General features: G+C 50.4%; 1 protein-coding gene across 1 annotated transcript; it reads left to right on the top strand.

The window, feature by feature from the left end:
* The first annotated feature begins 8263 nt into the window (after positions 1-8263).
* Positions 8264-22093, top strand: LOC101951429 (cathelicidin-2-like). The gene is made up of 4 exons (XM_005295114.5): positions 8264-9307; positions 14621-14731; positions 19089-19181; positions 20001-22093. The coding sequence occupies exons 1-4, from the start codon at positions 9119-9121 to the stop codon at positions 20133-20135; spliced, it is 528 nt and encodes a 175-aa protein (XP_005295171.2). The 5' UTR covers positions 8264-9118; the 3' UTR covers positions 20136-22093.
* The last annotated feature ends 1510 nt before the right edge of the window (positions 22094-23603 follow it).

Here is a 23603-nt window from a genome sequence, read left to right as displayed (position 1 = left end):
ATTGACTCCCAGGTCTCTTGACTCCCAGTGCAGTCCCCTAGCCACTAGATCATAGTGCTTCCTTTTTTGGGTCACTGTTACAAGGGGCGAGGAAGGGGAAACAGCCTGTTTTAAGATCCCAAATCCACAGCAGAACGAAATTACAATAATACAGCTGTAAAGCGAAGTCCTTGAAAATCAGCTCTTCCTCTTCTCACCAAGACTCGAGTTCATGTTTGTTTCTTGGCCTTCTACAGTTGAGGGTCTCCCTAGCCCCAAAAACTGTGGAAGGAGTGTTGTCCCTCTGGCCTGGTGTCTGGGATAGCACCAACTGCTGCAAGGGAAATGCACAGCCCTGAACTTGTCAGGCCTAACTGTTAGGTAGCCTGTCTGGTCACCATTCTGTCCAAAATACATGTAGAAGAGCTATTGATCAAAGCATTGAAGTCCGTAGAGCAGGGCGCAGTTACACCAGCTGAGAATCTGGCTCCGAGCGTACTTGAACTGCTGCACATCCTCCGATCCCCTGAGCTCCATTCCTTACTTCTCTCCCAGCCTCCATGCCCATGGTCAGGGTGTGATCTGTCCAAACGTGGAGGAGCTGGTAGAAGAGTCTATATACCCAAATATGGTGGTCAGGAGGCTGTTGGCCCATTAGCTGACATGGAAGAGTGCAGAATTAGATCTCTCGCTGATAGGTTACTAATGGAAAACGAATAGTATTTACAAATTTAATATTCTAATCAGTTATCCAAACAACTAAAAAGCCATATGGATGGGGTGTGCCTGTGACCGCCTGGGAGGGATGAAGTTGCAAAATCAACTCTAAGCTTCTGATAGGTGGAAACATTCGGGCCACTCAAATTCTTTGATTAGGTTCTTCCTAGAGCCTGACATGGCAGAACAGTGTTACAGATCTCGCTGAGCGTTTTCTCTAGGCTTTTAGCACACTTCTTACAGTGGTGGTACCTCCCCAAAACAAGGCCCAGACAGTTGGGTTGGGGAGTTCTAAAGCACGGTTCGCACGACCTCACGATTTCCTGCTGACGTAGTCCACTTCTTAATCCAAGTGACATGCAACTGTGGGATGTACTTGCCTTCTGTTTTACAAAGTGCTTTTTGCTTCTTCTTTGGCAGTCGGATATGTTCATTAACAGAAGGACTGTTACAATGCAGAAAAGCATATGGAAGTATTTATGCTAGGCTAATTGTATAAGACAGCGGGGGCTTTTTCACTGTTAACTGATAACCAGTATTTGAGAATCTGGCTCTTCGCTTTTTTCTTTATTGGATTAATCTAAAACCTGTCATGGTTGGTTAGTGTCACAGCTAACAGGCATCAAGATTATGAATTCAGCCAAACTAATGTATATTTTGCTCCAGGTCTCAGAGCAGCTGGTGGGAAGGGGTTTGCTTCAAAGAAGTTGGGAGATCTGTTAATGTGATAACTGTGTCCAGTTGTAACAACTCTTGGAAAGGATAGTAAATGCCACCTTTCCTCTGACGTTCTCGATCCCTACTAACACAAGCTTACCTGGGTGTACATCCATACGCCATGACAGAAGACTAAGCCAGTCCTTTTGACTCTTCCTTTTTGTATACATGATCTGATTAGGGTTTCTTGAGCTATTGAAGGTTGGGTGACTATTAACCGCTAAAATGATGGGACTAGATGGGTGACCGAGGGCTCTGTTTTTGGTGACGATTGACCCTGATCAAAGTATTTTATGTCTAAATTTTAATGGCCACAGCAGGAGGTGGATACTGGGCTTGATTGGCTATTGATCGGATCTGATTTGACAAATCTTTTATGTTCTTCTCTATCCACGCCAGCTGCCTTGAGCTACCGCAAATAACTGAGCTTAGTTCTCCAGCTTCAGCTTTCAACAGGCCTGAGAGCACGTGGCTGGCAGTGTCGGGTCTGACACCATTAGTGAAGTACCGACACGTACCATGCATTCTGCCTGGTGCCTGTGGCAGAGATGTGGCAGGTCCCATCTCTTGTGCGGTATTGGAGGGGGACTTTTGTTCCCCAGTAGTGCAAGTTGCCCATTCCCAAAGGAGAAATTAAGTGTCTAATGCCTCCTGCTCTTCCAAGGTATAAACAGGGTCCAAAAAGTGGTCTTCAGTATGCAGTCTCACTGCTCTGGGTTCAGCAGTGTCTTAGCCTAGCATCTTTCCCCCGACACCACTACCCAATCCTTTCTTCTGAGTGTCTGCCAGACCTAGCAAGATGAGTCCCATCTGCAGCCACTACCTGGCCTTCCTCCCTGGTTCCAAAGGTCTGCTGACCAGATGGGAGAAGAGGGGATCTGGGCCTTGTTTCCACCTGGCTGGCCACATCCCCTAAGGCTATAGTGGAAAAGAAGCCTTCTAAGGATTCTCCTTGTGGTATGCCCGTCTGCTCCCCACGCTTGAGACTCTTCTGTGTGAATGGTTGTTCCGTGTTCCTGAACCAAAGAGACATGAGAACCAAGGTTACCTTGTTCTTTGAAGGCGAGTATGATCCTAGTCTTTGTGCATGTTTTAGGTGGCAGGTGAGCTGTTCTAATGAGAGGTTTACAAGGAAGAATTGAGTTTGTTTGAATGAGTTCCTCTCTTTTAGGGAAACTTTAAAGGTCTCGTTTGCCATTAGTCTCTCAGGATGTGTGTGTATTGGGGGGGAGGGGAGAGGTGCATTGTTACACACCTGCCCCGTTAAAGCCTATATTTTCAAGCATGAAACATCCAGGGCCTGTTTTTTGGCAAGTGCTGAGGACTTGCCGTTCCCACTGAAATCGGGGGGAGTGGCATGTTGTCCTCACCTCTGAGGATCAGTCCCTAGGCACCTCAAGTTGGAAACCTGAAAGTTGAGGCTACCTTTGAAAGCGAAGGCCTTAGCGACACATCTGGAGAATGAGCCCCAGCTAGAGAAGGGTCTATGGGTGGGATGCCTTCTGTACTTAGCGGACCTGCATTTAAGACACAGCGTATTTCTCTTGTCTAGCGGACAAGGCTGGACTGCTCAAATGGACGATGCACAGTAGCTCTGATGCGCAATAACAGAGCGGGTAAGCGCAATTATTCCTACCAAGGATTTTGTACAGTGTCAAATCAGCCAACCTCCTTTGCTATAGAAACCTATCCCTAACCTCCCCGCCTGTTGTCCCACCCTGAGGGTATGTGTACGGATGAAGGTGGTTTTCTAGGGCAGCTGCTATGACTGTATCCGACAGCATAAATACAGCTTTCGGGGTCATTTTATTCACTTTAAACAGCTTATTGAGACACAGGATTGGCACATGCCTCCATAGGACAGTTGTCTACATCACCATGATGGTCCCAAACTTTATGGAGATCCGTACCAGTATTACAGGTGGAATGTTAGTGAGCCTTAAGAAACGGAGGAAATTACCATCTTAAATACACGTTGGATGGCGGGGCTATGGTTTTCTGAGCCTCTCGTTGCAGGACCCAGCTGTGGAGGGAATATAAACCTTCCAAGATGGTCCCAGTCATGGGTGAGGGGCCTCCTGGACTTCCACCCACTGTCGAGCCGGTGTCTACGCTGAGCTCGTTCCAAAAACCTTCCTCTGGTGCCATCACACCAGTGCTAGTGGTGGTGAGAAGAGCTAGTGTAGACCAGCTGCCAACATCTTTACCATGTCAATGAAACCTGCTCAGAGCAGGGTGTCTGGCCTATCCAGTGTTAACAAGGTGAGTGGCCTGTCTACACTAGTGCTCCCACTATCACTGGCAGTGGTGGCACAGTGCAGAAATTTGTGGCCACTTTCCATAGTGGGAGAGGGAAAGAATGCTCAGTCTAAGCGTCGGTCTGTGAATTGCGTTAAGATGGCTATTAGCGCCTTGCTGATCTGCAAGCTCTGAGAACAAGTTTGAAGGTGTATGTCAGCACATCCCTCTTCTACACAAGTTGTTCTGAAGTTAGCTGGTCTGCACATGTAATTGAACAGGGTCTGGCGATCAGTGGTGTTATGCCGCCTGACCACATTATGACACCATTTGGTTCTTAGCTCTGCTGATTGGACCAAAACGTACGTAAACCACATTACCTGCCCTGATCTTACAATACTGCCTTGCAGCCCCGTTCTTGTTTGACCTTTTTGTGCATGGAGTAATAGGTGGCCTCTGTCCCCAAGAGCTTACAATCTGAGTGACTTTCCCACCGTCATACAGTCAGTAACAAAGCCATGAATAGCGCCTTGATGGTCTGACGGCCAGTCTAATGCCGTGTTGACTGTAACACAGTTTGGTTAGATGGCTGAAGCATAGTTTGGTACTATCTATGCGGACAAGTACTGAGCCTGTGATTCTCCAACAGGCCTTTATAGCTGGGTCCTTCGATACCAGAGGAAATTCTCTGTGCGATGGGGGGAACTTAAAAATGTTTGATTCTGGAAAATGAACATTAAGGAAGCCAGTGGGACATAAACTGAGTGGGAATGGTGCCATTTTCACCTTGTACATCCCTTTTGTTTCAGTGCATTGTACTATAATCATGATTTTAAATTAAAGAAAACCAAAACTTTTTATAATTTTTAAATTTGCTTTTAAAAAAAAACAAAAAAACCCACATCCCACTCCTGGTTCTGCAGCTTCTATTTATTGTCATCGCGTGGCAGAGCGATAGAAATGTGAATTGCCTTGATTGTATTTTTTGGTGCGCACAGATCCAGTTCCTTTCCCGCTTGGCTAATCGTGTTCTCTATTGTGTGTATGTGAAAAGGGCACTTTTATGGTAACTTCATCCTTTTTTTATATTAAAAAATGGTAGAAATGTATTGTCTATCCGACTCTTGTGATGTCCAGCTGTTGTATAGGACAGTTCTGCGTATCTAAATTGCAAGTGTCATCTTAGTCATGAAACATGCTCTGCCCTAGCGATCACCTGGACAGGAGGAGGTTTTCCACCCGGAAGTGACAAATATATTAACCCTGATATCAGTGTGGGGGGGATGTATATTAAACCTGAGCACAGCACAAGCTGTGTTCTTGTCTAGGATTAAGCACTTAAGAGTTGGTCTTTAAACATGGCTCCAGCTAAGGCAGTTCACAATGCTTGGGCAGCCAGGTGGCTTTAGAATGGTGTTTTAAAACCCTAGACTGAACTAAACCTAGTTCCCATTTGGCTTGGCCCCATCTACACTGCCTGACCTAACTTAAAAACTGGTTTAGCTGGCATGAGGGGGAGGGATAGCTCAGTGGTTTGAGCATTGGCCTGCTAAACCCAGGGTTGTGAGTTCAATTCTTGAGGGGGCCACTTAGGGATCTGGGGCAAAAATCTGTCTGGGGATTGGTCCTGCTTTGAGCAGGGGGTTGGACGAGATGACCTCCTGAGGTCCCTTCCAACTCTGATATTCTATGATTTTAACTTTAATTTGGAAGCACACAGGGATGCAGTTTGAGAAATTGCCTTCCAAGGGGAGACCTGGACTTGTACAATGTGGTGGGGGGTGGAAGATCTTGGGTTGTGTGTCAGGAAGGTAGGTAGGGGGGGGTGGGGCAAAAAAACAACTATTTAGGCAGGGGATGGGAGTTCGTGCGTTGGCATTTTACCAGTGGAGACCCGGGTTCAGATCCTGCTTGGCGTATGAGGTGAGTTTCTCTCCTCATAGTCCATATTCCTGTATAGCACCACACACCCCAATACCATGACCAGCACAGTTGTGTCCCAGTCTTTGCTCTGTGATGGGGGAATACTTCTCCTTTGCTGTAGGAGTAAAGTGAAATGGCAGAGTCTGGGGCTGAAGAGGAACCCATCCTGCAATTGCAGATGGTACCGAACTCCATTGGGGACACTTCTCTCCCTGGTAGAAGCTTCTTCCGTGCTCTGCTCTACCCAGTGATATTAATCCCATCGCCCTTGTGAAGCAAGGTGTAATCGCAAACTTAAAATCCAGCCGATCCCTTTCCCTTGAACTGATTCATGTTCACACCTTATCCCTTCCTCCTGCCTCCTCCACCAAAGTCATGGTTTGGAAGTTCTCCGACATCCAGTCCATCCTCATGCGAAAGTGTGCTGCTGTATCTGGGTGTGGATTTCAGACTGGGCTTCGTTAACTTCCTGCCCCTCTGAAGGCTTCTAGTGCAAACCAACAGGATATGATGATAAAATAGACCAGTGGATTCATTAGGCCCTCCTCCAGAAAAGTCTGAGGAGGAAAACAGTGGGGCCAAATTCACGGCCAAAATCAGTGGGCTTACACTAGCTCAGCGGTTCCCAAACTGGGTCTGAGGGTATACGGGAGAAATTGTGTAAAGGTGGATTTTATGTATGTATGTATTGATTTCATTTTCCTAATAGATTCCTCAGTGGAAGCTTTAAAATTTTGGGAATTTGTTATATAAAATTACGGTAGCTGATTTCCTTCAAGATGTACCAGTGAGAACACCGATACAGAGATGCTGGTGTACAGAGTAATCCCTTCCAATCACCATACAGGGGCGGGTTCAGTTGCCGTGCAACTGTCCAGTCTGAAAGAACTCAGAACTTAGGGGTTTTTTTGGTGGTATACGTTGCACTGTAACTATAACTGTACGTAACCACGAAGTGTGGACAGATGGCTAAAGACAGGTAGTGTTAAGTATCATACAAAGTATCCGTGATGAGAAGGGTGAGGGTATGCGGGCAGCTGGTAGATCTGGAAGGAGTACGCCATAAGAAAAAAGATTGGGAACCTCTGCACTAGCTTAGTCCAGAGTCGTTCAGTGGGCCTAGTGCCTGGAATGAGAACTGAATTGAAAAGGCCGTGCATATGTTCCCCTTCCCAGAACTTTTTCTCTTGTTGCACTCTGGTTCCATTTGTCGGAAGAGGCACCGTAGACGCTTCGTGCCACTTGTCCCCCAGGGTGAAAAACTAGAGCTCAGTGACTTCCATAAAGCACCCCTGTGTGCAAATAAGAACATACGTAAGAGCTGCCAGACTGGGTCAGACCAAAGGTCCATCTAGCCCAGTATCCTGTCTACCGACAGTGGCCAATGCCAGGTGCCCCAGAGGGAGTGAACCTAACAGGTAATGATCAAGTGATCTCTCCCCTGCCATCTTTCTCCACCCTCTGACAGAGGGTAGGGACACCATTCCTTACCCATCCTGGCTAATAGCCATTAATGGAATTAACCTCCATGAATGTATCCAGTTCTCTTTTAAACCCTGTTATAGTCCTAGCCTTCACAACCTCCTCAGGCAAGGAGTTCCACAGGTTGACTGTGCGCTGCGTGAAGAAGAACGTCCTTTTATTTGTTTTAAACCTGCTGCCCATTAATTTCATTCAGTGGCCCCTAGGAGTGTCCATGTCTGACAGGGAGGATCTTCCTCCCCCTTCGCAGGCTGAGGAGGAGGAGCCAGTTGCTGTTGTAAAACGCCTCCTGCATCTAAAATAATCCCAGCAGTCCAGGCGTTCAGTCCGTGGCCATTCCAGAGTTGAAGCATTTAGGAGAGCGTTGGGGCGAGTGACCACCACGTAGCTGGTGGTAGGAGTAGGGCAAGGGCTAAAATGTCTGAAGTCCCTACATAACCCACGGACCTCATCACTAGTGTTAACTGCTGACTCCCTTCTTCAGGACCCAGACAAGGTGGAGGTGCTGTTCCTTTTGAAGCAGGTGATGGACAATAGGAAACCAGTGATCTTACCACAATGGATCTTGGGGGATTTTGCTGCGAGGAACGGGGGAGACGGAACAAACTTGCTCAGTGAATTGTAATTTAGTGGCAGGTGATGGTCATTGGAAAGAACAAGTTAGACAAACACCTGCCAGGAATGATCTTAGTCCTGCCTTAAGTGCAGGGGACTGGACTAGATGACCTGCTGAGGTCCCTTCCAGTCCTACACTGCTGGGATTCTCTCTTTCAAGTGCACAGATTGTGCGGCGTCCCCGAGGAATGGGCCGCTCGGGTGCACTGATTCTGGGTGCGTTGTAGACGTGACTTTGATAAGAGGGTTCGGGCAGTGCTCGGGATCCGCCCTCCCTTTGGATGCTCTACTTAGTCTTTGAACCTTTTGGTGCAAGGTCAAAAAATGACCAGCATTGGTGACCCCCTCAGCTGTCCTGATCTCCTAGCACTGCGGAGCTTTCCCTGGCCTGGCTGTGTATGCTGGAGTACTCAGAGTAATATCTAGCACCTCTCAGCCCTTCCGGAGCCTGATTCAAAGACGACTGAAGCCAATTTGCTTTGCAACAGGTTCTTGTAGCACTTGCATCTCCAATGGCCCGTGCAATCATTAACTAACGAACCCACCCACAGCAGAGACTGGTAAACATGATCTCAGTTTTTAAAGACAGGAGAATAGGCACAGTGAGATTATGGGGCCTATTCCTGGCCCCACAGCAACTGAGCGGCGGAACTACAGGCTCCCAGCCCTATGGTCCGTCCACTAACCCACACTACCTCGTTAGCTAGCGAAGGTGGTTTTGGCTCCAGGTGGGATGTTCCACGGCGGCTTCAGCAGGGGGGGACATGCCTTCAAAAACGTCACATGCTTCTCTAAACCCCTTACAAAGTTTTCTCTCCCATGACTGCCAGGCAACTTTGGCCATCACTCAGTGCAGCTCTATGGTTCTGACTCTTGGATCAACGGAGACGAAGCTCCTACCTTCTACTCAGTCCTCCCAGCCGAATATTAATCTGCATAAAGCATGGTTAGTCTCTCTGTCAGTACAGGAATGACTTCACCCGAAGGTCTGAGTTTCCAGTGCCTCCCGGCCAGTCTGCTTTTGGCCAGCTGGGAACCGTCTCTCTCTGGGGGGAGAAAAAAGGAGCCCCTGCTGCACGTCAACAAACCTCAAAGGGTTTGGCTGCGTTTTGTTTGTCTTTAGCCAAGGCCAGAATTATTTCCAGCTGCATCCATACCCCTGTTTAAGCGCTCCTGGGCTCTGATCCTGAGAAATCGCTGTTTAGAGTTAGGATTCCAAGAAGCCGGCATCAATCCCATTTAAATATGTTGCACCATCCTGAAACCGAGCTCGGAGAGCGCCGCGAAGGCTTAGGTTTGTTTTTGAAAGGGGCGCGTCTTGCCAAGTTTGATGCAGAGAGTTCAGTGACACTGACCCGTTAGCCTTGTTGTCTTTAACGCTGGGAATAAAGTGCTGCGTCGGCGTATTTCCCCCCCCCCCACCGGAGTCAGTGAAGCGGCAGCAGCCATGGCGGTGGTGCTAGTCCTGGTGGCCCTGCTGGCGTCTCTCGGGGTGTCCGTTACTGCCAGCTCCCTTTTGGAGGCTCAGCTGCTGTCCCCCCGAGATGTGGCTCGTTCTGCGGTCGAGGCCTATAATCAAGAAACTGGAACGCAGGCAGTGTTCAGGCTGTTCAAACTCAAAAGCTTCCACAAAACAGTAAGAACTCATTGGTTTTGGATTCTCCTTTTCCCCATAGACGTTAGCCCATAGTGAAGGGGGTGCGGGGGGTGGGTGGGAGGCTTTTAAAGTATATGTATAATAGCAGGAAGAACTCCAGGAACAGAACTGAGGCAGGAATGTAAGTGCTGAAGGTACAATGAGGAGTGCGATATAGGCAAGCCTCTAAACCAAGTCCTATATAAAGCCAGATTTCCTGCTGAGTTCTCCCCATGGACAAAGCTGGTCTACATGGGAGTTGAACTGGTTTAACGGAAGGTGTGAATTTAAGCCAGGATGGGGGGGCACTTATTTCAGTGTAGCTTTAAGTAGACCGGAAAGGGATTTAATCTAAATGGAAATAAGCCACCTTGAAATGGAAATGTCTCCATGTGGGTTTGCACCACTTTTACCAAATCGGTTTCAAAATTCACTTTAAACTGGTGCAACTTTCCCATGGAGACTTAGTAACTCCTCCTCTCCTAGGAAACTAGGCTGCCCTTCTCCTCTACCCCGGGGGCTTGCAGAGCGCTGGACAAACCAGTTCAGTGTGGCTTTGTTGGGAAGAGGGGCTGTGCAGAGGATTCTGCAGGGCTCTGCATTCGTTCTCTCCTGGACTCCAGATCAAGGGGGCTGCAAATCCCCAAGTGTGCTGGAGGCTGGGGGGTCGAACGAGCCATGGGAACTGCGCAAGTTGGCTGCTCTGAAGCAGCCTCCTGGTGTTCAGAATGGATTTTTTGTTTTAAATGGGGAGCCCAAAACAGCTGCTCTGGGGCAGGGGGTCCTAGAGAGCTCCAAAGTTTCTGGAGCCATTGAAGTGGGGTGTGCTTGACTCTTGGAGTGTGTGTGTGTGTGTGTGTGTGTGCATTGAGGCAGGGTGGGGATCAAAACCAGCAGGGGAGAGCAGGCAGCAGCTTGTGCTCTCTCTCTCTCACCCCCCCCCCCCCAACAGAGCTGTGGAAACAGCTGGTGGAGTCTGGAGGGAAGCTGCCCAGAGCTGGGTGGGGGAGAGGCCAATAGCAAGCAAGGCAACAACTGGCACCCGAAAAGAAGGGACACAGTATGTGGGGAGCCAGTGGTGGGGAAGGGAGCTGTAGCAAAAGGAAGAAAATGACCAAACCAAACCAGCCAGAGAGCATAGTAAGGCAAACAAGGGGGAGTGAAGGAATAGAGAAAGTGCCAGAGAGCTACGGGCCTGTAACCCAGAAAGGACGGGAGGGAAAATAGCCAGCACATTCCATCAACTGTAAAGAAAGATTGCACAAGAGGATTGCTCAAGATCTAACTAAACCTCTGAAGGACTTTCCCTCCAACCTCAGGGCTTACAGAGGATGGAAACTGACAAGGGAGCATAGAACCGTGGGGTTTATGTTCCAGAGCGCTGTTTTTACCAGTTCAGAGTTCTGTTTATTTCACAAATGGAGGTTAGCTACAAAGTGAGGTGAATGAAGATAATAGCTCATTTCCAACAGATAACAGTAATTCACCCTGGAAGCCTAAGTAGTGGTTCCTGCTAAAATAACTCACTCTGGTTTACTTGTGATTCTTCCCCACTTCAAAAAGAAGAACAGGAGTACTTGTGGCACCTTAGAGACTAACAAATTTATTAGAGCATAAGCTTTCGTGGACTACAGCCATATGCATATGCATCCGAAGAAGTGGGCTGTAATCCACGAAAGCTTATGCTCTAATAAATGTGTTAGTCTCTAAGGTGCCACAAGTACTCCTGTTCTTCTTTTTGCGGATACAGACTAACACGGCTGCTACTCTGAAATCTGTTCAGTGATCCCAACTAATTGAGACAAGACATAATTTGCCCTCTCGATTGCTGCTACCTCTCCTTATCGCTTCGATTCAGAACGCCCCAGCGCCCCCTACTGGTTGGAGTGTTCTCTTTACAAAAGAGAGAGAAATCCATCTCCCTGAGTTCTGAGAGTCAAGCTGGCTGGCTGCTAGCTTTCTTCCGTGTGACCTGTAACCCCGATGCCATAAGCCACCGTCTGGCCCTCTGTGCCACCCGCTGAAGCCCCGTGGGCTCCAAAAAGCTTGCCCAGATGTGGCCGAGTGGACCTTATGTTAGGGTTACCATTCGTCCGGATTTACCCGGACATGTCCTCCTTTTTGTGCTAAAAATAGCATCCGGGGGGAATTTGTAAAGCACTCACAATGTCCGGGATTTCCCCCCTCCCCCGGCAGAGCAGAGCGAGCGGCTGGGAGGGCTGCAGGAAAGTCCCGGCCTGGACTCCGGAGCAGCTTCCTCCTCCCTGCATTCTGAGCCGGCCGGCAGCTCCTCCTCCTGCAGCCCGGTCCCGCAGCACTGTGCAGGGCCAGGGACCGGGTTTTGTTGTGCTGGGGAGCTCAGCCATGTGTCCGGCTGGCACAGAGCCCAACACCCGGTCTGAGCAGCAGGGTAAGGGGGCCAGGGAGGTTCTGGAGGGGGCAGTCAAGAAACGGGGGGGGGCTTTTTGGGGGGGGAGTGGAGAAAGTTTTGGGCAGTCAGGGTACAGGTAGGGGGTAGGGTCCTGGGGGGCAGTTGGGGGGGGTCTTAGGAGGGGGCAGTTAGGGGACAAGGAACAGGGAGTCTTAGGTAGGGGGTGGGATTCTGGAGGGCAGTTAGGAGCAGGGGTCCCAGGAGGGGGCAGTCAGGGGACAAGGAGTGGGGGGGTGGGGGGCTGGGAGTTCTGCGGGGGAGCTGTCAGGGGGCAGGAGTGGGGAGAGGGATCGGAGCAGTCAGGGGACAGGGAGCAGAGGGGTTTAGATGGGTTGGGAGTTCTGGGGGGGGGCTGTCAGGGGGTGGGGAGTGGTTGGATGGGGCGTGGGAGTCCCAGGGGTCTGTCTGGGGGTGGGGGTGTGGATAAGGGTTGGGGCAGTCAGGGGACAAGAGGCAAGGAGGCTTAGATAGGGAGTGGAGTCCTGGGGGGCAGTTAGGGGCAGGGGTCCCAGGAGGGGGCAGTCAGGGGACAAGGAACGGGGGGAGGGTTGGGGGTTCTGGGGGGGCGGGAAGTGGGAGGGGCAGGGGCGGGGCTAGGGCGGGGCTCCTCCCGTCCTCTTTTTTGCTTGTTGAAATATGGTAACCCTACCTTATGCATCCTGAGACCTCTCTAAGGAGGAGCGGACTGCAGCTCCCTCCCCCCTTAGCCATGTCCCCTCTGCAAGGCTAGCAGGAGTAAGGAAGAGGTATTTCCGTCTCAGCAGCCGTGACTCTGAACAGGGGAGGGAGCTGGCGTTGTCACATAGACGCTCTTCAGCACAGAACTTTACTGCCTGTCTGACTCCTGTATGTACCATCCCTATTTTACAAATGCATAAACCAAGGCCCTGACGTGAAACAGCCTCAGTCACCGAATGAGGGAAGGGGGTGGGGCTGGATCCAGGACTCCTGACTTCCCGGCCCTTGCTCTGCCTACCAGCCAATGCTGCCAGTGTAAACAGAGCTGCTTGGAAGTGCCAAACGTTTGCTTATGTCTCCTTTTGGGCCAGGTCAGCCTCTGCCAGTGTGCCTACCAGAACCAGCTGGGGGGAGGGGACGGCAGAGCTGGGAATGAGAGGAGAAATTATAGCGTGTGGGCAGGGGGACAACCTCCTTCAGCGGTGAAATCTCTGTTACACCTGTCTCGAATGTTATTTGACCAAGGGTTATTTTACCGGAGGAAACCCAAGTAACTCAACCCCCAGCCACTGGAGGATGGGAGCATTTACACTCCCAGCTAGGGCCAGTCCCAGTTTTGGCAGGGCCCTATGTGAATCCAGATGAGCCAGGTGCCATCTGTTTCTTTCCCCATCTCTCCATCCCCACAACAATCCCCCTGCCCCGATGTGCCAGCTGCCTGCAAGTGCCCCTCCTGCTGCTGGCTGAAGTTCCCCCGGGGCGGAGACCTATGCACCATTTAAAGCAGGGGTGGGCTCACGACGGGCTGCATCCGGCCCGTCAGATGTTTTAATCCAGCCCTCGAGCTCTGTGTGGCTCCTGTAAGCAGCAGCATGGCCCCCACTCTGGTTCCTACATGGAGGGACAGCCAGGGAGCTCCACACACTGCCCCCGCAGCTCCCATTGGCCAGGAACCGCGGCCAATGGGAGCTGTGGGGCAGTGCCTGCCGCCTGGCCGCGCCTCTGCATAGGAGCCGGACGGGGTACATGCTTCCGGGAGCTACTTGGTGCAGGTTCCAGGTGGTGCTTACTTCCTGAGCCTCCCCCTGTGCCCCAACCCCCTGCCCCTCTCCTGCTCTCTGAACCCCTTAGTCCCAGCCTGGAGCATCCTCCTGCACCCCAAGCCCCTCATCCCCATCCCACCCCAGAGCCTGCACCCCCAGCCAGAGCCCGCACCCCCCCCCCCAACCTCCTGCCCCAGTCTGGAGCCCCCTCCCGCACCCTGAACTCTTCATTTCTGGGGCCACTCCACAGCCCGCACTTCCAGCCAGAGCCCTCACCCCCTCCCGCACCCCAACCCCAATTCCGTGAGCATTCATGGCCCGCCATACAATTTCCATACCCAGATGGGGCCCACGGGCCAAAAAGTTTGGCCCATCCCGATTTAAATCCTCAAAATAGGTTTGGGCAGGACCCAAGTGGCACAGATGCCGGTGCGGGCACTCAGCTCCCAGGTGAATTTCACCTTCGGTGGATGTCTTGCCGCTGCTCCGTAGCGTCTTCCACCAGTCTGGGTCACTCTGTGGTGGCCTGGCCTGACCCAGGTCCCAGCACGTACCAAAGGCCACCAAGAAGTGCTGGGGGAGGAGGGGCAGTGAACAGAGGCATGCAGAGGAGTTTGAGAGAGACTCCTTTTGGGCAGGCACGTTCTGTTTCCCCACCAAGACCTGGGGTCGAAGGAGCTCGCTCTCCTTCCCCCCCCTCACTGCCCATGGCTGGAGAGTTCTGTGCCCCCGATGATTATTGGGGGGAGCGTGTGCCCTTGCTTGCCCCCCCCCCACCTCTGCATGCCCCTGGCAGTGAGGGAATTCCATCCATCTTGACCCACTGTGACCGAAGTCAGGCAGGGCAACAGATGGGAAAGCAGGGATGGCTGGTGAATAAGGGGAGTGTGTGGTGCAGGTCTCTATGCTACCACCTTGCCTAAGACCACCGTGTTAGGATAGTACGAGCGTGCACCATTAGACACGCACCCAGAAATCAGTGCCTAATAGACGCCTGATTGCAAACCGGATGCGCGCACAAGTAGCTATTGGTCTCCTTAAAGCCCTCTGTGGGGTTGCCATGTTCCTCGAAAAGCAAGCAGCGGATGCCTGGGGAGCCCTGGCTCGTGCACGAGACATCGCTTTGTGACACCATTAAAAGATTTGTCCTTGTACCTGTAGCAATTTGACTGGGGCACGCACTTCAGCATCAACTTCACCATCAAAGAGACGAACTGCCGGAAAAACATGGCTAGCTACCGCCTCGAGGACTGCAGATATCGGCCGAACGGGGTAGGTGTGAAACACAGTTGCCAACTTTCACGTGGTAAATAAGCCCCCCGACTTTCACAATAAGCCAAAAATCAAGCTAATCCCATTTCAAAACAAACCAATCCCTGAGAACCCCAACACTCCATGTGACTAGATCCCCCCGGTGTGCAGTCTGGGACTGCGGTGGGCCCACTGTGTACCCCTGACTCTCTTCCCCTCCCTCCCCCCACCGCTTGCCCCTGCTTCCCGGGAGCCGGAAAAAAAAGAAGCTACAAGCCAAAAACTAGCCAACCAGCAACTCCCAAGCCAATTAAGCCAAAAACAAGCCCAATTTCTGCATTTTTCTCGTGGGTTTGGCATGTCTGTTGAAACTGTCCCCTTTCTCGTTAGGAGCATTGCACCACTGGGACATAGGAGCTGCCAGCCTGGATCAGACCCCGGGTCTGTCTAGTCCTGCCTCCAGCAGTGGCAGGTGCCAGCTGATTCAGAGAAAGGTGCACAAAGCCCCCCAGTGGAAGTGTCCTCCTGACCCCCAGCAGAGATTGGCTTGAGCCCTGACGCATGAGGGTTCATATCCCTTCCAAAACTCATGTTTGTTTTTAATACTATCACTTTGGATATCCTCATTACCCATACAAATGTCTGATCCCTTTTTTGAATCCTGCTAAGCTCTTGGCCTCAGGGATGTCTTGTGGCAGTGAGTTCCACAGGCTGTTGTGTGAGGGTAAAAACATGCATTTCCTTGGGCTGCCTTTTAAATGTCATTGAATGTGCCCTTGCTTTTCTGTCATGGGGCTGGGAGAACAAAAGTCCCCGATCGCCCCTCTGTAGCATTCATTTTGTTCCAGTTTTCCCTGTTCTAGTTTGGGCGCTCTTGCTCATCTGAGCTAGACATTTACACACAAATTATCATTGTGGCTGTTGCTATAACTCAGAAAGCTCTGAAGGGGAAAGGAGGCTTAAGTGGAGTCTCAGCCATGGAGTTTCACACCAATCTGCCACTCCTGCTGACCTGGCATTACATCACGCCTAGAGTTTTGCTAAACTCCTAGAAATGAAATCAGGGGCAGATCATCAGGTTTCGGGTTTCACTGGGCACAGATCTGTTCCTACTTGTCTGCACGCTGTCCAGCGCGCCTGGGTCACATGACGGGAATCGGGGACAATCAATGGGTTTTGTTGGATGGGAACTTTGGCAGGTTCAGCTGCATTTGATCAAATCAGAAATTCAGAGGGAAACTCTGGGCACGGCCCCCTGCAAACCAAACCTGCCCATGCTTCACGTGGCTCCGGTTATGGCGAGATGTTTGTGCCTCACCACGTCCATCATGTCACATCCTGATGCTCCTCCCCGATTTAGGAGGCTGGGGAGGAGTTTGCATGCCAGTGGCTGCGGTTGTTGTATGTAAAACACCCCTGTAAAGCATTCTGCATGGCCCTGTGCCATCTTCATGTCTCGGTAAAACAGCCTCAGAGGGGAAGTGTGTGGGGCTGGTACCGCCGCACGATGGTGGACCCAGGCTTTGACCCAAACGGAATGATGTGGCATGGGAACACATCACGAGAAGGGTGGTGAAGCACTGGAATGGGTTACCTAGGGAGGTGGTGGAATCTCCTTCCTTAGAGATTTTTAAGGTCAGGCTTGACAAAGCCCTGACTGGGATGATTTAGTTGGGGGTTGGTCCTGCTTTGAGCAGGGGGTTGGACTAGATGACCTCCTGAGGTCTCTTCCAACCTTAACCTTCTATGATTCGCCCTCCAGGGCCTGTGTTCTTATTTGCACACACAAGAGGGTCTCCTCCCCAGACTTTCTAGTCATGCTGTTATTTTAGTAAGCAAGTGAATGTAGGGCTGGTGAGTTTCTTTGTACTATGGTGCTGTCTAGTGGCCCCAACCGAGATCGGGGCCCCAGTGTGCTAGGTGCTGTACATAAAGTAAGTCTCTGCCCCCAAGAGCTTGCAATGTAAGGAGCTAAGACAGAGGAAGGATAGCAGGGCAAACAGACACAGAGAGAGGTAGTGACTGGCCTGTGGTCAGCCAACCCAGCAGTGGCAGAAGAGAAGCCAGTTCTCTTGACCCTCTTCACATAGCGCCAACGAAGAAAGGAGAAAATTGGTGTCCAGCCCTCTTCAGTCATTGGCTTGTGTTTGCAAGGTTGCCAGTTCCAGCGGTAGGTGGTGGTTTCTTTTGTTTTTGTGTGTGTTCGCCTCTCGGGAACACGGTTGAATCCGCTTGTGCTGCAGAACCTTTCTTTTGGGCATGTGTAGTTTGTATCCTCAATGGATAGTGGTGCTGAGCTGGGAGTGTATTCACTGTCAAAGCCACCTGCCCTTTATCTTTGAGCTGTGGACTGTTTAGGATCCTGTACTCCAGGGGTAGTCAATAGGCCAAATCCCAACCACCAGATGCTTTTGAACAGACTCCATAGAATCATAGAATCTCAGGGTTGGAAGGGACCTCAGGAGGTCATCTAGTCCAACCCCCAGCTCAAAGCAGCACCAACACCAACTAAATCATCCCAGCCAGGGCTTTGTCAAGCCTGACCTTAAAAACCCTCTAAGGATGGAGATTCCACCACCTCTCTAGGTAACCCATTCCAGTGCTTCACCACCCTCCTAGTGAAAAAGTTTTTCCTAATATCCAACCTGGACCTCCCCCACTGCAACTTGAGACCATTACTCCTTGTTCTGTTATCTGCTCCCACTGAGAACAGTCTAGATCCATTCTCTTTGGAACCCCCTTTCAGGTAGTTGAAAGCAGCTATCAAATCCCTCCTCATTCTTCTCTTCTGCAGACTAAACAATCCCAGTTCCCTCAGCCTCTCCTCATAAGTCATGTGCTCCAGCCCCCTAATCATTTTTGTTGCCCTCCGCTGGACTCTATCCAATTTTTCCACATCCTTCTTGTAGTGTGGGGCCCAAAACTGGACACAGTAGTCCAGATGAGGCCTCACCAATGCCGAATAGAGGGGAATGATCACGTCCCTCGATCTGCTGGCAATGCCCCTCCAAAATCATTATTGTTATTTTCTTCTCTGGAGTCTGGACCTTGACTATACCTTGACCAAGGAATTTGGACCATGACAAAAAATAATTGACTCCCCCTGCTGTACTCAAAGCTGACTCAGAACACACCAGCCGGGGGCTGTGTGGCATCTCCAGAGAATTACACCTGCCACAGAACTTAAAACTAGTGACGTGTTTAAGCCAGATGTTCCAGCCTCTCTAGTGGCCTCAAGAAGATGTTGCTTTGCAAAGGATCTATTGTCCCAAGCTATAAGGCATTCGAATCACTACAGTTACTGCAAGGAGTAAAATGATTTGAACCATCTTAAATATTGTTGCAAAGAAATTAACAATTCAGGCAAGAAGGCTCCATCTCCAGCAGTATGAGGTACAGGACTCCAAAAAACATAGTTCCCATTTTAATAAACAAAAAACCAGCATTGTCCCATTTGTGGTCAGATAATTTACGTTCCTTAGATAATAAAACCAACTGCACAACAACCTTGGAAAATCAGCCTCCAAACAGGGGCCGAATTCCAAGGTGTTCTCTCTGTGAAATGGTTGCTTCAGCGGAGGTAGACGTGGTCGCTATTGATCACGGTGAACATAGCGAAATAGTGGAAAGTAGAGCTTGGAGCTGTTTCAGTAGAATAGTGGAGTGGTAAGGTAACGCTGCTAGAGCGGAGGTTGAGAACAGCAGAGTTGGATAACGTTTTTCTAAAGGAACTTTATTCACACAAATTTGGGTCGAGTGAAACACTTGGTGAATTTGTGTCACATTCACCAAATGGAGTCAGTCGAGGAAAAAAACAATTCCAAAAAAGTCAAAACGTTTTGTATTTATGATCCTAAACCACCTTTTGGTTTGAATTTTACTTCATTTTTATGAAACCAGGTTAAAAACTCAAGTAAAACGCTTCATTTGACCTGATGTGCAATTTTTCTGATTCTTTTATTTCACCAACATTTTTTTTTTTTTTAAATTTGCTTTGGGACAACTCAGGAAAAAACTTTGATTCGGCCGCCGAACTGACAAATCAGTTATTTGCTCAACTCTAGAGATGAGCTCACTGTTTAACAGCCAATGTTTCTAGTTCAGACATAATTCTTTACTTAGCTTGTGAGGCCTGCTCTTCGTGGCAGGACCTGGCCTTTGCGATATGTCTGTCCCGCTCTTGGCACGATGGGCCCCTGACCTCAGTTAGGGTGTTCTGTATTACAGTGTTACTTAGCATGTATTCACCATGCTTATTACTGTCACTGGAGGCTTCCTCTGAGTTGAAAACGATTGCAAAAAGGCACTTCCATGAAGCTTTGAAATGGGGCTCCCCAGATCCCCTCATTGAAGTACTTCTCTCTCACTCTCTCCCCAGATAACAAGGGATTGTTCCGCCGACGTGTCAGTTCTTGACTTCGTACAAGAGGCACCTTTGACATCTGTGAAATGCACCCAGCAGCAGCAGCAGGTGAGCTGTTACCTGTCTAGGTAGGCGCGCTCCATTGGGATCATGGAGCCAGGTACACTCTGCCCCCACGGTGGTTTGTGTTGTCCCTTGTCTGTCCCTAGAGGAGACTGATACAGAACCAGCATGGGTCAATGAGGGAATCATTCCATGTTTTCCTTGGCTGGCTTTTGGTCATCTCATCCTTGGACAAACCTACATGGAAACTCTTCTTTAAACATATGGGGCCACCAGAAGGAGGAGGCTATGGCAGTCCCCATGGTTACGCATGGTGCTGCTGGGCCCACTCAGAAGGCCTTAGACCTATGTAAAGATGTGTAGCTGCATCGTGGGCCCACCAGGTGTCTGGATATTAGTCGCTCCCAAGACAGTGACCCATATTCTGCCCTCAATCTGCAGCTCCTGTGGGCTTCGGTGGAAGTTGCTCACGAACTCTGACGGCAGCGCATGTCCCTGTGGGACTGGGTTTTCCTTTCTCTGGTGCGAGAGGGGAGGGAAATGCAGGAATGAGTCACCATAGGTTCCTCCGTCCTTCACTCTGACCATGACTGGAGGAGGTGGAATCAGGGTTAAGATGAATGACCCTGTCCAGTTTTCAGAGAGGTGGCTGCAGCCCCAGAGGTGAGGCCAGGGATAGAATTGGTTTCAATCCAGGACCCATTCAGGATTGGGCAAGGGCCTGGGGAATTATTTGCCATTCATTCCAGCAGGAGGCAATCATGAGCTAACTGGGTAGATGGACAGTTTGGTTGAAGACTATGAAATAGAAACCGGACCTTGGGGGGGGGAAATATTGACTCTTCTGATCCCTTTGAATTCCAGCGGGCGAAAAAACCCAGCAAGAAACCAAAACCCAAGGCCCAGACTGTCCCCAAAGTGACTGTAACGTACTTCACGTCGTCTTTCTCTACCGCGGCCCTGACAGCACCAGAAGAAGACAAAGGACAGCCTGCCTGAGGTCGAACTAGGTTGCTGCCATCGTCTTCAAACGGCCTGTTTGCTTTCCTGCCACGCCACCATCTCCTCCAACAGATAATTTCAGAGCTTTTGGGTCCATGTTATTCTTGGCTAGTCTCTTTCACTGTTTTTTTTTTGCTTCACTGTGGGATGACTGAGAGGCAGGCCTCAAAAAGCCCTTGCAAAATAGGGGAAGCCTTTTCGTTTTGATATTCTCTGCTAAGCCGCAACAAGGACTGAAGTGTGTGGCGGAGTTGCCCCTCGCTTGCAGACCTCAGACACGTTCTATCCATCCCCTCCGGCTCCCTGCCAGGTTCCCTTCCAGAGACAGCCGTTCTCACGGGCCCTCCTTTGCTTGAGTTGCCAAAGATTTAGGCATTTTGGTGCCTTCATTTTCAGGTGCCAAATCTGAGATCCTTTAACGGGGCCTGATTTTCTGCAGGTGCTGAGCAACTGTCTTCTGAAAGCCAGGCCTGTTTTAAGGTATGTGAAACAGAACATCCCAAAATATCTAGACACTTTTGAAAACCTTGGCCTTAGTTGAATTCTGAGCCCGTGACTAAAGGGGTGACCCATGAGATTGCTGGGAAGAGATGGCGCTTCATGTGCGGTGCGCCAGTCATACCAAAGGCTCGGCCCCAGTCACAAGGTAGGGATCCTGGTGATGGTTCCTCCCACAGTGACTGGCCAACTCTCGCGGTCTCATTGCAAGTGTCATGACAGCTAGTGCTTTTCTTACAGACCCAGCTCCTGGAGTCACGTGATGATGCGAGAATCTGGGCTTTTCATTTTAAATCTATGAAAGCAGGTTTCGAGCCCTTGTGGGTGGGAGAAAAAAGCGTGAAATCGTGGTGCCCTGCGGTTCAGAAATCAAAAGGCTAATAAAAGAACTCCAAGGATAGTACCTTTAAAACCGCGTGATTTGCCAGGTCCATCTCACGAGTGTCAGGACCCTTGAGCTATGGTTTTGGAACACTTGGGGCTGGCAAGAGGGAGTCAAGGATTTCCCCAGGTACTTATATGATAAGCAGAGGGGAAAAGCAAGGCAGACCCTTGCAGGGCCAGAGCTCTGCAGGGAAGGGCCGTGCTGCATGGAGCTGTTCTGAAAGGAAGGCTGAGAGGAATAGAGCCAGAAATACGTGTGTGAGGAGCTGAGCAGAACTTCATTCCAATAAGACTGAAACGACCCCCTGCTGGGGTTTCTCCTGGTGCCCTAGTAACTCCCAACGGCAGGGCCTCCTTCTCTGACAGCCCTTTCCAGCTTTGCTTTGTCCCGAGTCTCCTTTGGACTGGGCTTCTCTGGCTGTCCAACAGCTTAATCCATACAGGGGAAAAGGCTTCCAGTCATGTTGAAGGGCTCAATCTCCCCCAACCTCTTCCCCACGACCTTGTGCTACTCCGGCATATGCTACTTTCTCCATACGTTCCCAGGTCAGCGTCTCTGGCCTCGCACCTGATCCGAGTGGGGGCTGCTGGTCAGTGTGGAGCGATAGTAAACAGTGCCCCCTAGTGCTCCAGTTTGGAACCGCCCTCCCCTTGTAACTTTTCCCTTTTTCGGCAAAACACTCAGTTTAACGCTATTTTTAAGTCTGCTTCTGCGCAATCTCATCATCCTCTATAGAAATAAGCACCGGTACAGTATAGCTGCGTTCCTCCCCGGCCCTACATAGACGTAATCAATTGCATTCCTTGATCATAGCATATCATCGGTCGTTTCCCCCCAGAGCATGTAATCACTGCCAATATTGAAGATCCAGGGCAAAAGTTTCAAAAGCGTCTAAGTCCTATTTTCAAGAGACTTAGGAGTCTAAGGCTTGGTGTCAATCAGTGAGACTTGGGCTCCTAAGTGACTTAGGCGCTGTTGAAAATTTGCCCCAAGCTGTGTCTTGTCTGATTTAACGTATCGTTGTAATAATTGTTATAATCGTTGTAATGTTGTAATAAAGATATCGGCTACATCGTGTGTGTGGTCAGTTGTGAGCTGTAATATCAGCCTGGTGACTTGTGCCCTCACCAACACCCCTGTGGTTACGCTCGTGTGCGCTTACCAACGCACCTTGTCTTTTCCCGTTCAAAGAGGATGGGCTTTCTTTTTCTTTGCTGCAGTGTGTGCACCGGTCTAATCGGCAACGCCACTGCTCTTAGCTCAGCAGGAGAGCTCCTTTCCTAGCAACCTCGGTGAGGATGAGGAATGGAGACCGATCCTGCCTAGTGTTTTTCATTTGCTAATAAGGACAGGTGCCTTCCTTAAGTTCAAATCCGCACCTGAGTGTGTCCTCTATCCCTCCCCAGCACAGACGGGAAAGCCACAGCTCGGTGCTGGGATGTAGAGACAATGGCAAATACATTACAAATTAAAATGCCACCACACTTTATTGCAACAAGCATAACGAGCCACGTGGAATTAACAACCCAGCTATCACTGACAGGAGTTTGCCCGAAGAGGGTCAGCTGTGATTCTTCAGGCCTCTTGTTCCTCCAGTGTGGGGCTATGGAGAGCTGCTGTCAGGTTCAATGTGGCGGCAGCCCTGGGCTCTCTAGTCCTGGTCCTATACCAACCAGGAGATTCTGGATCACTTGCTTAAAACTCTTTTGCATTTTCTTCCCACGTTTTTTGGATTTGGACTTCCTCCTGACACGAGCACGCTAGAAAGAGAGAAAAGCTAGTGAGCATTTCCTGGGAGTCTGGCATCTGCTCTGCAAGGGCAGGGTTTGCTTTCACTGTGGCTCTCTGCCTTCCCCTACACCGGCCCCGCTCTTGCGTGTTTCGTCGTGCAATGTGGCGAAATCTCCTTTTAGATGCGGTGCTCGGTCTCCCCTTTTTTAGGGATGTAGCAGAACTGTCCTGCTTGGGTCGAGAGCAGGAACCGAACCTGGGAAGTCTGGTACTAAGAGCATCGCTTCATCTGCTTGACTAATCCTTCACCAGTAGCTGATGCATAAAACGCTCATCTGGGCCAGCCCCTCGAGGGGGACAAAGACCCACATGCTCCCAGTGAGGGCTGCCATAGGAACTGCCACCCTGTTCTGGAGCACAGCAGTGGTCCCTGTGGTATGGTGTCTTTGTCTCCAGCACCAGGTGCTTCAGGTGAAGAAACCCCTTAATGGTCAACTCTGGAATAACCTGCTGGCTGTGGGGGAGGTATCATCCTAGCTCCAGCCACTGAGGGTCGGGCTTATGCCCTGGAGCAGAGAGTTTATATCCCCTGGGCGTTTTTATCCTAGCTAATGTGATGGAGCCAGGAGGAGATGGAGTGCGTAGAGCCGGGGAGCTGTGATTGGAGTGGCTTCTGCCCTCTTGGCTCCAGGATGATCCTGCGCTGTGGGGCTTGTCCAGAGAGGGAGGAGTGCTCCTGCTGGAGGTCTTGAGTTCTGGGGGAAAGCTTTCAGTCAAGCCTCAGGCCCTATATCCCTCTTATTGCTGTGCAGGGTCTGGCTGTGTTGGCCCACGTGTGTGGTGTAATATTC

Source organism: Chrysemys picta, chromosome 2 (genome assembly GCF_011386835.1).
Source record: "Chrysemys picta bellii isolate R12L10 chromosome 2, ASM1138683v2, whole genome shotgun sequence".
Lineage (NCBI taxonomy): Eukaryota > Metazoa > Chordata > Testudines > Emydidae > Chrysemys > Chrysemys picta.
The sequence above is the reverse complement of the archived record's forward strand: the minus strand, read 5'-3'. Positions and strand labels throughout refer to the sequence as shown.

Excerpts from the sequence above, each read along its gene's own strand:
- LOC101951429 (XM_005295114.5), top strand. The coding sequence starts at position 9,119 with ATGGCGGTGGTGCTAGTCCTGGTGGCCCTGCTGGCGTCTCTCGGGGTG. Across the intron at positions 14,732-19,088 it reads GCAGATATCGGCCGAACGGG|ATAACAAGGGATTGTTCCGC; the intron begins GTAGGTGTGAAA and ends CTCTCTCCCCAG. Across the intron at positions 19,182-20,000 it reads GCACCCAGCAGCAGCAGCAG|CGGGCGAAAAAACCCAGCAA; the intron begins GTGAGCTGTTAC and ends TTTGAATTCCAG.